Source organism: Dermacentor variabilis, chromosome 5, assembly GCF_050947875.1.
Source record: "Dermacentor variabilis isolate Ectoservices chromosome 5, ASM5094787v1, whole genome shotgun sequence".
In the NCBI taxonomy this organism is placed as follows: Eukaryota; Metazoa; Arthropoda; class Arachnida; order Ixodida; family Ixodidae; genus Dermacentor; species Dermacentor variabilis.
In genome coordinates this window covers 40,763,514-40,777,365 of record NC_134572.1, presented here as the reverse complement: position 1 = coordinate 40,777,365, position 13,852 = coordinate 40,763,514, and the positions used below count along the sequence as shown (strand labels likewise).

The 13,852-nt window shown below is 50.4% G+C and overlaps 1 protein-coding gene across 7 annotated transcripts in view; it reads right to left on the bottom strand.

The window, feature by feature from the left end:
- The window catches only part of chb (CLIP-associating protein), a 217,110-nt gene that overhangs the window by 158,862 nt on the left and 44,396 nt on the right, over window positions 1-13,852 (bottom strand). For 2 of the 7 annotated variants that reach the window (XM_075692197.1, XM_075692198.1), the window contains exon 1: window positions 899-1,695. The exons of the other annotated variants lie outside the window; for them this stretch is intronic. In XM_075692197.1, the coding sequence (XP_075548312.1) occupies window positions 899-1,253 (355 nt within the window). In that variant the 5' untranslated portion in view covers window positions 1,254-1,695. Of the gene's footprint in view, window positions 1-898; window positions 1,696-13,852 lie in introns of those variants that run through there. 7 annotated transcript variants of the gene reach the window in all.

Genomic DNA, 13,852 nt, shown 5'->3' with positions numbered 1-13,852 from the left:
GGAGGGAAGAGAAATGGTGAAAGAGGGTGTGGGCGGTGGCGCAGCAGCCGGAGGAAGCAGGAGAGGAGAGGGGAGCCGGGGGAGAGAGTTATCGCATCACTGATTCAGGCAACGCGCGGAACGGCGGCGCGTCCGACCGGCTTCTCACACGCAGGCCGTGGCTCCGTCGAACAGACAAAAAGAAAAAGCGCCACTACTACTGCACGCAGCTACGAACTGCTATCGAGCCACCAGCTCGCAGCTCTGAATAATACCCGGCGTAGCGAGATGAAAGCCCGTTCTGAAGCAGTTCAGTTAGGTCGTCCCTCTCCGTCATTTGTTTTCTTTCTTTTACCTCTCCCATCATGACATCTATCGCGAGATAGAAAAATAAAAAACAAATACAGCGGCGATTTGACCGTAGATGCGACAGAAATGCGTTATCACGTCGCACCTCTTTGAGATCCCGTGTCCATAATTTAAACCGCGTTCACCACATTGCGAAGTTGTTCAGGAGTTCAATCGACATACGTCCTGCCTCTTCGATGAGCGAAGTGCAAGTGACGGTGGTCCGGAACAGGCCACCATCAGTTGCACTATATGTATACGTGAATGGTTGCCCAGACTTCACATACACTTCGACACTCCTAATGTTCACACATTAAAACATTTCCTAATAGTAGTACGTCGGGTGAATTTTCGACACTGCGGTCACTACACAAGGCAGGTTCGCTTTCTAAACCAGCTCGCTACACGGCAAGCACTGGATTTCTCTCACGATTGAACTAATTTTGACAGCGAGACCGTTCGTCAGGCCCGACACACGCTGCAATGGGCGCTCAGGATGGCAAAAAAAAAAAAGAAAAAAGCCGGTCAATCTAAAGTGCGCTGGTGGCGCACTCTCGCAACCCACGCCTACCTTTGCATCCACACGAGCGCTTGGTGGGCGACGACCGAGTGCCCTCGCGCAGCATGTTGTCGTACATGAGAATCCACATAGAATCCGCGTCCCACAGCACGGCACTGCCGCTGACGCCGGCGGTGCCGTTGACCGCAGCAGGGGGCGACGGCAGAAACGCGGCACCGCTGGACACCGCACCGCCGGCCGCAGCGGTTGAAGTACCGTTCGGCGTCGACGCAGAAGGCTGCGGCGGCGAGTCCGCGGCATGACCGTTGGGTGCCGGCGGCGGATATCGATGGCCGGCTGGGCTCGATGCCACACCCGCCGCGGCGTCCACTTCTCCACCGGTGTCGCACGGCACCGTCGACGGCATCGCCGCCCTCCGACGACAACGGCAACAACAAGAAGTGCACACCACACGCGCACAACATGCACGCCGGCGGAGACCCTCGAAGATGCAGGAGCCGAACGCGCCAACGGCGACGCAAGACAAGAACGCCCTCGTCTACCTCTCTAGCAGACGACGAAGGGACGCGGCGCAGAAATCTCACAGAAGCCGAGCAGGTGGCGGCGGGCCGCCGCTACGACGGTCTCTTCCTCCGAGGCCGGCGGCGCAGCAGAATGACGCCGCGCCGCTGCCGCATAGCCGCAAGACCAAGCAGCGGGCACGTAGGGGAAAGCGGGCCACTGCGAGCACGGCCGCGTGCGTTCCACTCCTCGCTTCGAACACGCGAGCTCGCTGCGGCGACGGCGCACAGCCCGCGTAGCCGACGAGCACGCTCGTTCGCTCGCGCGTCGTTGAGGGAACGACGCGAGCCGGCGGCAGCGCTAGCGCCCCCTCGAGCCGCGCTTTCCCGATGGAAGAGGAGGGAGGGCAGCGGCGGCGGCGGCGGACGCCGGTGGCCAATGAGCAGCCGGAGCAGAGCGAATGGATGCTGCGCGCCGCTCGGGACCGCATCTTCCGCATGAACACGCGTCCGTGTATCGGCGAGAGCATCGCGTCGGTGCGGTTTTGAGATAAACCAGTGAAAACGAGGAGACGCGCTGCAAACGCAAATGCGCGTAAGACGCTACGCCGGGGGCACGTTTAGCTTTATTTGAACGAGAGGAGAATAGGAAGGATCTGGAGTATTGTATGTTCCAGCAAGTTGAAAACATCAGTAAAAACACAGAAAAATGAACGGACCCTTGCCTCAAAAGTCTTCGGAATACGGGATCCGAGTACAATCTAAATTTCGCTGCAGCCTATAGCCGCAGGTCCTTCAAAAGAAAGGTAGAGTTGATACTTATCCGTACAACTATGGCATCCTTGAAATACACTTCACACTCTGATGAAGTCGCGAGATAATTTAACTTATTCTCATTTTCCGTGCTCCGAAATACTCTGAGGGCGGCTGTACACTTCACGCGGAGAAGTCATCTAGGGAACACAAAGCAAATCGGGGAACGCATTCCTAGAGAATAATAGGTGCCTTCCCCTAAAAGTCCGACCAACAATTTTTTTACAGTTGCGAAAAATTGCCACAAGCAAAACAAGAAAAAAAATTCCGCTGACACTTATGCACTTCCTATGGGTTGTGAATGCGAAATCATTATTTTCAAATGAACGCCGCTGAGCGGTCCTCAGAGTTTTGTGTTGCGAGTAACGTACAGTAGTGGTGCATGCAGCCCGAGTCAGCAAGCGGCAGCAGCCTACGGTGCCAACGCCACATGCCACTAACGTCATGAGCGACGGGAGACCGAGGAAGCAACAGAGGCCACCAAGGTCACTCAAGCGCGGGTGCATACAACTTGAGACATGTCGCTGGTCGTCACTTAGAAATTCGTTGCCTTTCTCTGAATAAAGAAAAAAAAGCAAGTGTCCGAACAAAGTTACATTAATCATACGATTAATATCTGAACGGAATATAAGCATCTAGTGGGAAAACGTTGTAGTCAAAGCGCACTGTATTTTACGATGATGGACGAATAGTGCGACAGCACACCGGGCACGTCGGCTTCTTGGCGCCACACGTGGCGCGTATAAAGGTCCCCTTGGTGAGCCACTTTTTTGAGAAATTGCGAAGGAATCGTGAGTGCTGTAGCGATGGCGGGGCATTGAATTCGTAATGCCAAACAAGTGTTGCGTCCCTCAGTGCCATGGCAATTACGATTCGAAGTGCAAGGTGCGCGTCTTCAGATTTCCTCAAGACGAAAGGACGCGCAAAAAATGTGTGCGCGCCGTTCCAAAGGACAACTTCACTCCTTCACAGTATTCCAAGGCGAGTTATGCTGCAGAATTAATGCTTCCCAGCGCGATTAAAATACGGCAGACACACTTGAGACTGCTTACGTGTGGAAATGCGAAAGCATTATAGTCCCTTTGGTGAACTGTTTCTTTCCGCGCGTTCCTTACCCACGCAAGCTCTCGCCTGCGTTCATAACTGCGCCTTGGTAAGGGCAAATCAAAACGCGCCGGGCGTCTCGACGAGCTCGTTTGCCCGCGAGTTCATAACTCGAAGGACCACTCAGCGGCGTTTATATTTTATATGCTCATGACGTGGCGCCACCTCCTCCCGATTGGCTGCGCCGTCACGTGTGCAATGACGCAAGCACTCGGCACACATTTAGTAACCAGAACCGTGAAGTCGCCGTGGCGTCCGGGAAGCATGTTCATGTCGCACCCCGTAGACCCGAGTTGCATTCCCACCCTGACCCAAATGTACCAAATTTTCTTTTCAAAGCCATTAATTTACTTTGTTTACAGGAACATCACTGAGATATTTGACGTAAATTCGAGCATTTCTTTTTTACGCGTTTCTACTTTTTGCGCCGTCGACCATTTTCGGCCCCATCGCTTGATCTTCTGCCTCATGGGTCATATAATTTTGCATTAAAAGTACGCAACGTTTCAGCTCCAAATAGCGTATGATATTGAAAATCTATGCTGCGCGTACTTGAAATATTATTGGCCGTCTTGCAAAAAAGGTTGCGGTTAAACGGGGGGTTCTGCACTTCGAACCAGAATACATAATTCAATAGGTTTCATACGTTGACAAAGAAACACGACTCACGCCCAGTCCGCGCATTCGTCCCGGTATTGTTCCGTCGGAACTTCCGGATTTGCCAGATCATTCTTCAAAACGGCGCACAAGGAGAGAAAGCCCGGAGTCCAACCGAAAACGGCTAGAAGCGGCAGCAATCCAGGCAGCCCTTCCAGAATCTGCGGAGTCCTCTCGCCGTGAACAGAGAGGCAGACACAATGCTGTGCACTGGAGACTTAGCTTTCCACTTCAGACGCAAAAATGAACTTTTTGGCACTGCAGTGGGGCGATGGGCGCCCTCTGCTTTTCCACAGAGCCGAAGACGAAGCGATAAAATACTGACTTGTAAAAGCTGACCTAACGACAACGTTCCAGTTCACGAAGACACCGACAAAGTTGAGGTGCGATTTGTGTGTTCCGCCTGGTGCGAACTGTAAGAGGGCTGCAATGGAATTCCTTGATAGTGTCGAGGAGGCGTGCGAAAACAACGCGTATTCGCCGTCGAACGGACACACCGACGATATTGTAGAAGCCATTTCTTTTTTGCTCAGAAAGCTGTCAGCACGCCGAAGGAATAAGACAACGGCCATGCAATGCGATTCCTGGCGGAACAGTTAAGCTGCTTTTTTTAATAAGACGCGGAGGCGCATGCATAAATACCACATGCGTATAAATACATGTACAATATCTACCCTCCCGAAAGGTCGCCCACCGAAAACGAAAACGGTAGTGTCGTCTATATCATTTCAATGTCCTTTGCGTAAATATTAGAAGACGTTCAGCCGCCACCTCGTGACGTCACGGAGGCAGCACTACACTCTAAGAAAAGTTTATACCCTTTGGGGAGTATATCTGCCACACAACGATAATCGTTATCTGCCTTGCTTGCGTTTGGTTTCTTGAAAACGCCGAGCCCGCTATACTTTCCTGTCGGCAATGCTATGTCATGCTGATAACACAACACGCACGTCGTTGGTTACTGGGAAGTACCAGGCTCGCAGTGTTAAAGAAAGAAAATGCGGACAAGACAGACGACGTTCGTTGTTGTAAGGCAAGATACGCCTCAAAGGGTGCAAACTTAGAGTATAACTTATATAAGCGATGTCCTCTCTCCTCACGCAAAACCTGGCGCGCTATCGCGGCAGCAGCTGTTCCCTTTTCGCCCGCTGTGCTCCGTCGAAGCGCGCTCGTGAAGTGGCGCCAATGGGAATTTAGGTGGAGCTTCGCTGCTCCAGGCGACAGACGCTGGCTTTTTCGCTCTATGGGCCATCTGACGCTTTCGCATCAAAAAGCGGTTATCCGAAGCAGTTTGTTGTGCCCTGCATTGCTTGAACGAAAGCGTGCGCACGGTATGCTCTTAAAAACAAAGGTTACAGCGCTAAGAAGACGAGGACGAAGCGAGACACAAACGATATATACGGGTGCCAGCTTCGAACTGTTTATTTATTCACCACAAACCACGCAATCTTATACATGAAACTTATCACCACGAAATTTTATACATGAAACCGAAGTGCGAAGTACTCGCAGTATAGAGAAACTAACAGTGGTGATTGGAGCTAACACTGCTCGTAAGCTAGGGGCTCCGTGCGCTTGAAGCAACCAAACAGCTGTTTGCCGACGACAAAAAAGGCTGCGACGGGGTGCAGCTTTCGGCGACGGCATTACCCGCCAATAAAAGACCAATACACAAGAAAGTAGCACAGATATATCCGATCAATGTGAAACATCGGGGGGAGGTGGCATCCAGCCACTGCAAGAAGCAGATCGAGTGGGGCGAGGGGACGCGGGGGGGATATGCCGAAGGGTGGGGGATGACGCAAATGCGAGGCGTAGAAGAAGGAAATAAACAAAACCGCAGAGGGAAGGCCCCGCTCTCTGGCATTCGGTTTGCCTCCAAAACCTGACGCCCTTTGTTGCGCGCAGCGACTCCCCCCCCCCCCCCCCCCCCCGGCTCTATCGCACACCATTGCGCGGCGCAAGGACAAAGGAAACCGTGCCAACGCCCTCCAGTTGCGCTCATACTTATGCACGCTGCGTCGTAAAGAAGAAAAAGAAGAAAAGAGAAAGAATAGAGTTAAAAGAGGCAAACGCGGCCGTCTGGTAGCTGAAGCACGCGAGAAAAGGAATCGATCCGATTTTCGACCTTGTCGCACGACAGACGGCAGAGACGGCGGCAGGCAGTTCTGTAGTCGGTCAAATCGAACAGCGACGACCGCGGCCTAGCCACGCATGCGGCGGCGCGCGGTCGCTCTTTGCGCAATTAGCCAAGTATATAGCGAAGGACCAAGAGCGCCAATCGGTGGTTAGAACACAGCACGCGGAAGTAAATTGTCGCCACATTGCATATATATATTATATATATATAGCGTGTGTGCGCGAGCGGAGGGATATTGGAAAGATAGGAAAAGACTGAAGGACTAGAACACGCATGCGAGTGAGGAAAAAACATCAAACCATGGGATCGCCGAAAGCACAATAATGCTTGTAGAGAAAAAATAAAATAAAATGTGCAGATCCCACGCACTATGGGATCGATGTCATGCGAAACATTTCTCAGTTAGCTGCATGGCTATCCAGGCATCGCTCGGCGTTCCGCAAAGTTCACGCGAGCTTATTCGCGAGTGACGGGAGTTTATGGCATGCCGATTGTTGGGTCCTACATATGGACGGGCGTAACACGGGTTGTGAAGTCATCTGCAATTAAGCGTTATACAGTCGTCCGTAACTGTCTGTGTCATGTGGTATAGGTCCGGCAAAAAATTCCAAAATATTTATTCCAAAAATATTTACGGCGGCACTATAGTCTATAACCAGTGTCAGGTCTCTCACTGTGCTGCGCCGTTTCTGTGCGGAACTGCGCCAACCGTGAGGATGGATCGAACACCACGGAGGAGCCGGCAATTTGCACTGGGGCCCGCCGAAGAACAGTGTCAACTTCTTGAAGACCCGCCTTCCCCTTGGAGCTTGCGCGCTGATTGGTACCTGCTACGCAGGGGGCCCTATTTAAGGCCGTAAGGTCCGCTGCTACATCGGATACTTCAGAAATGAACAACGTGTAAATAAATTAATATATATCTTCTTTGTTTTGCGACATTTTAATGCCCGACTTCGTCGTCTCCTTCCGCCTGCTGTAAAAACCAATTAACCCTGCGAGATCTTATCAATATAGTACGGCTTTATGACTGGAAAGTCAGAGCAAATTCAATTCGACAGCGCTAAAAAGGCGACATCGTTATGTTGTTAAAGGCGATAACAAGACTGCATCGTTATCTTCTCTGGTACTACAGGAATCGCACATTCGCAGCCACTATTTCCCGCTCTCCCAACGTACTATATCGAACCGGATACCATTATTGTACACGCAGGCTGTCTACCAAGCTGACATTTCTAAATTCCTTGAGTTTCCCAGGTTTTCCCTGAGTGCCCTTGCAAAATTAAAATTCCCTGAGTGACACACAACATTGTTTTATGTCAAGACGGGCTGACGCCATGTCGTCCGATGCTGTCACTATCTAGTAAGCATGTTAAACAATAAAAAAGAAACGACTTAATCAAGTTTTAATGGTAAGAATTAGTGTTTATCTTATTCCAAAAGAAAACAGAAGGGAGAGGTTAGCGAAATGCACAGCGAATAAAATATCTTCGAAATAAAGATAAAACCTATTGCAAGTGGAGTCGAACATTCTCAAATACGAATATGAGATGCACACAGAAGCAAATATTTCCAAATATGAACTGTTTCTATCAATTGATAACAAGCTCATTGCTATGAGGCCCGAACTTTGTCACAAGTGAGATTCTCTCGCAACAGCTGGTAATTCAACCTCAACTGCCCTGACATACTCTCAGCCCACGCACAAGGCATTATTGTAGTTTTTCACTGCTTTAAAGAGCTTATTTTGGTTTGGATGAGGGAAATCATATTGGCGTTAGCCAAGACTGCTGTTTTGAGCTCAAGCACCTTCGAAGAAGCGGCGGCACACTTCGTTTCCCGTTCACTCCTCAATTCGTAGGTCTTTTGGGTTTTTTTCCTCCCTCCGCCACGCGTTTGTCCAACGGACCATTTGAAGCATCCTCTTGGCCAATTGTACAGTCAACGTCTGTTTTTTCGAACTCCCTAGGGGCCGCGAAAACGTCCGAGGCAGAAAAAATGAATGCCTGTCTTTTACTGCCCTAAATCGGATCGCCACAGGCACATCCGAAAAAGCTCTCAATGCCTGCCAGTACACTTATTAGGCATATCGGTGCTCTTACTGTAACAGGAAATGGTTGGTGCAAGCGAAAGTAATTAAGGAATACATACTGTGGCCTGTGACAATTGTCCCTTCCCACACTTGTTATGCTTCACCGCAATACTTTCAACTATGCTTCACAGCGTAACATTGCTTTATTGAGGCGAAGCTGACTTTCAAAACCCGGCATTATGCAACGCGTCGTGCCGAGCGTTGCCGCGGTGGTGGCTACGGCTGCGAGCGGATCTGCGCGCGAGCGCCGGTTCGAGGCGGCGAGGTAATCAAAATGGCGCCGGTGGTGGCTTTGATTAATACCGCTTCGGACCTGCAGCACCGTCAAAAACTCCGGAAAATCGGGGACGCGCAAGGATTATTGCATACGAAATTTCAGACGTTCTTATACACTTGACTCTATGGGGTACGCGGTGGTGCGGCGAAGCCGTGCGAATTATCGGCCGTCGGGAAAGTCGGTCGTTAACTGCACACTGACAACTCCTCCAGCCGGCGACACGGCGTAAAAGACCATTTGTTACGATTCATCTGTTATTCGAGCCAGCATTAGCGCGGCTTTCGTTCCCTTTCAATAAAGTTACGGCTAATTTTCACTGATAGAAGCACAAGTTCCCTGAGTTTCCCCTGAGTATTTCCAGACTGCTCAAAATTCCCGAGAATTCCCGGTTTTCTCGGTTGGTAGACACCCTTAAACGTCTCTGCCTGCCTGCGTGCCTGCCTTCTTCCTTCCTCTTCTCTCTCGCTGCATGTGAAACATAAGCACTATATGAGCGAGAAGTATTTAGCAAACCGAGGGGCTCGGTTTCTTGTAACCATATAAAAAAAAAAAACCGGCCATTCCGCCCACAGAAAAAGCTGGCGGTTTTATTTAACTGAAATGCGGAAACAACACTGGGCTAAATCTGCGATAATCTTCAAATTATTAACAGAAAGCTTTAGCTTGTCCATATACGTATGCATTAGTCTTCACTGAATACCGGGTTACAGCTGACGCGGACGGCAGTAGGAACGCTCGTCGGGCCACCTTGTAACGCTGTCTAAAAGCTACGCGTTCGGAACGTTTTTGTTAGATGTGCGTTCTCGTCAAAAGAAGAAAAATAAACGCACGTTAACGATTACGTTGCTGTCGACGCTTTACACCAGCAGCTAAGCAGCATACGCAAGCATAGCATAGCAGCACAACACAGCACAGCAATCCAGACCTCGCAATAACTGTTGCTTTCCCTCGTAAGACTGTGCGCCACAAAGTGGCGCCACCAACGCCACCGCTCACGTCTACGTTTACACTAATCCGGTAATCCGTAGTCTAATACGTATGAACCCACAATCTCTGCACGACGCCTGCGGTATTGTTCTGCCTACATAATAAAACCCGCTAAAACAGGGCCCGCATTTGTCTTGCGCGTCGAAGTAAGGACGAGAAAAGGAAAAGAAAGGGAAATGAATAGGTCAACTCCGACATGGAGCCGGCGCTTCTCGATGACACGGAAACAATGACCTACATATAACACGCCTTGACCCTTGGCACGCCAGTTTGTCGCATGGCTGCTCACAGCAGGTTTCCCAAAAGACAAGCTGCTATAGCGCGACCACTTCACTGCGCGAAGAAAGGTACACAAGGCTTGCAGCCGAACAAAAAGGGCAAAAGAGCAGCGATACACTTGCAAGAAACATGACAAAAGAAAAAGGAACGTGTACCGACACCGCACACAGCAGCTAGAGAGTGAGTCGTAGCGCCACTCTGTTACCAAACCCAGGGGCGTTATGTCAACGATCTCGGCGAGCGCCTAAAACAATAGCAACTGAAAATGGCTCACGTTCGGTACAGAGAACAGTTAAGGCTGGAGAATATGCCGGGTGCGGCGGAGCACGGGCAAGGCGCCGTTGATTGGCCCACAGTGTGACATCAGGTGCCGCTAAATAGAGCATTTTAGCATAGCAGTGGCGTGATTCCGTTACCTCCTGCATATTCACAACAGCGAATGCGCAGCTTGCGGCAGCCGGTATCGGTAAACGCAAGTCGCTAAAATAATTAATGTCGTACAACCTGTGTGCACAGTACACCATACCACAGGGTGCGGAATTCAGGCGTCATCTCCGCGACACGTATTTATTTTTTAATTCATATTACCCACAGCGCCTAAGTGGCATTACAGAGAGGGAAAGGGGAGGAAGGGTACATACATATCATAACGAACATGGAAGCAGGATACAAGAAATGTTTCAGCATTTTCAGCAAATACCGCGCGTTCCGGCAGGTACGCCCCCTCCACTCTTCCCCCGCGCCGGACTCTCCCGCGAGGATCGCTCGTTCCTCCTTCGCCTTAGTGCTCTATATACTTCGTCTGCGTGTCGGATGCTACACGACGGCCGCCAGACTACACAGGCTGCAGGGAAAAGGCAGCCCCATTTGCAGCAACTGCGCCTATGCGGACACGCTCGGGCAGCGCCTACTTCACTGTCCTGCTTCCAGTGTGGAGCGCATGGACTTGTGTTCATCATATCGGCGTTTGGGACTGCCTTGCGACACGACCAACGCGCTGCTTTTTCCTGTAACCCACTCGTCTATCGTCAAGAGTGCGCTTGCGGCACTACTTGACTTTTACAGTGCGACGGAACTAAGAGCGCGGCTCTGAGCCTCGCATTCGCTTTTCTGTCTTTTCTTTTTTTCCGCCTTCTTTCCTTTCTCTCCCCACACCCCTTTCCCCGTGCAGTGCTGTTGAGGTGTCCTCCCGAGAGAGACAGTTACGGCACTGCACTTATCTCTTCCGTTCTCTTTAAAATCACTTCACACGGTAAGAGGGCAGTATTAGCCCTGAATGCAAAACAAGCAAGTGTACACATACTAAGCGCCGCAGCGAAGCTGGCGTTATCAGTAATATGCACAATGGCTCACGGTAGTGATTCCAGTCACGGATCGTTTTGGGGGAAAATGAATTTCTCAGCAGTTCAGTTCGGCTCTTGTATTCAAGTACCTTGTGCGCATGATACAAACGGTTGGATACATAATGAGGTCGTAGAATGTACCTATCGCGGTCTATGCCAGTCATAAAATTATTGATGGTGTGGAAGAACTTCAGTCGTAATTATTTCCTTCTTCCACCTCTCGTTCCACCTCTCTTCGTACATTTCTTCAACCACAAGGCGTTAGAAATGTCTTTGCGTAACTATTCTGAAGAGGAAAAGGAGAAAAGCGCTATACGATATCGATTACTGCTGTCAATATCTTCGTGCCAACAGATAGGTAAAAACCAGACACTGCAATTTAGTCCTGTGCGTGACGTCCTATATACTCCGTCTCACAAGTCGCTTGCAGCACTGTGGAAGCTGTAGGATTTCTTAGAAGACCGAATGACCGTTCAAATGTGTCCATGCGCACCGCGCTGTCTTCTCAGCGGCTGCTGAATCCGCAGTATACGACGTGCATGCGCAAAGGTCTTACCATATCACGTATCGCTGTAACGTATCTTGTACCATGAAGAACAAGATCCTGCCCTTAATCAGACAGCTCCGCCCGGAACTATATTCCACTACGCAAGGATATGGCCTGCGTACGCCTCGTACACCGCTCTGTGTGTTCTAGTCGACGTTACAGTCACAAGGTGGGGCAACCAGCGTTACTAATGTGCCCATCTGTCTCTCTCGTGCTTCACCATTCCGCAAACTGCACAGGTTTACGGGCAGGCTGGGACTCTCTAACAGCACGAGCTCTCCGCGCGGTATCAGCGTCACGGGGCGTTTGTACGCACACATGCGCTTCACCAAAGCACAATGCTCATTATTCGATATACATTACACTGTATCGTCTGCTGCAGCGTTCCGGTTCGCATCTCGAGACATCGGCGCCCTGGGAGATAAGGAGCCGAGCCGCCGGATACAAGCGTCCGGCCACGAGGTTACATTCGAGCAGAATTCGTTTGCGCCGGATCTTTTACGCCGCGAGAAATTTCCACATATGCGGGGAGCGCGACGCTCCCTTCGAAATGCTGCTACTACTGCTGCTGCTGTTGCGGCCTCGACAGCCGAAGTCGGCGGCGAAACCATTGGCCGATCGGCGCCGCAGTGGTCAGACAAGGAAATTCCTTCCACTGTTACACAACGGCACACAGCGGGTGCGCTACGGAATATTACGCCGCTACATTTCCTCCACGCCAGAGCGGAACGTACACCACGGACAATGCATTCGGGGGAGAGAAAGGCTCGCGCGTTTCTGGTATGCACGCCGTCGCTTAGCTCGAAGAAGACGCAGCTTACGGGAAGAGTTCAAGGGCACGCGCACACATCGGTGTCAATAACCATGCCAAGAAAAACTCGTTCCTCCGAGCAGCACCGCGAGGCCGCAAGATGTGAATCTGGCTGCAAACAGTGCACAAAAGACCACCCTGCAGTTTTTGTGAGCGCACGTTTGGCCGGAAGCGTACGCACGAACAAATGACATCACCTCACGCCTGCGGCACGTGGGGAACTTCGCGAGAAAGTGAGTCTCATTGTGCTGCGATGCAGATACCAAACAGATTTGATACACCAGAGCGCGGAGGCGCCTAAAATTTATGGGTCGACTTGACGTGGCATACACGATGAACAGGAGAATTTAAAGAAAAGCTACATATCAAAGATCCTCGTTTTAAAGTGAGGTTAGCATAAAATAAACCAATTGAAAACAAAGGTACGGGTTCATGTGCTGCTGCTGTATAGTACAGGAAGCAATCAGGGAACTCCGAAGAAGGATTAGAATCGAACACGAATTGACAAGTGCCAGAAGCGGATCAAATCATACATCTAGTAGTTTTCAAATATGGAATCAATATGGAATGGCCTTCATATCCTATCATATTCCCAACGCTAGGTAACTTAGGTTACATAGCCCGTAATAAAGAGCTACGAGTATTAAAATCACAAAAGGGGCATTAGCAACAAATGAGCAGGTTATTCGCATACCCTGGACTCATTGGTGAGTGCGACTGAAGCAGCTTATCCGAAAAATTCTGGCTCTCTGAGCGAGGCAGCATGCTCCACTACGTAACATATTGTCTTTTATGTCTACTGTGATCGCCTGGATGCGATTCCTTCACGTTAGTAGGCGATCTGAAATGTCAGAAAATTATTTTTAAAATATACATATTTTCGAATAGGGCAATATTCGCTTCGTTATTCGAAAGCTTCAAATACTCGCACACCCCTAATTCCTTGCTTATATTTAAGAAAAGTCGCAGTTTCACCCGAAAGGCGAAGCATCGATTGCGATAGCACATTAGTGGACAGCTATACGAAGTAAGAATAGTTGTTTTATCGGACGTATAAACTTGTCAACATTCGCTTACTCACTACATTGAGAAGCATGGTACCACGCGCGCAGAAGCAAACATGAACACATCTCACTCGATGACCACACAAACTCGCTGTCAAAACGCTGGAGTGAGGAAGGCGGCAGCAGCAGCGAGTGAACTGACCTTCGTGCTGTCTCTCGCTTCAATGCGATAAGCGGCGAAAACACAGCGCACACGAAGCTATATCAGCACTCGCGCACTGTTATCGCAGATCGCTTTCAAGATAGGGCCCGCGCGGCCGCCGCCAGTGTACAATCACAAGCACAATGGCGACTGCGGAAAGTCGACGCCCAGTCCTAGGTCACAGTTATATTTTCTGACGTATTCTGTACCGTTATATTTCGGCTTACGCCGTGCTCCGAGAAGATGGCGCTG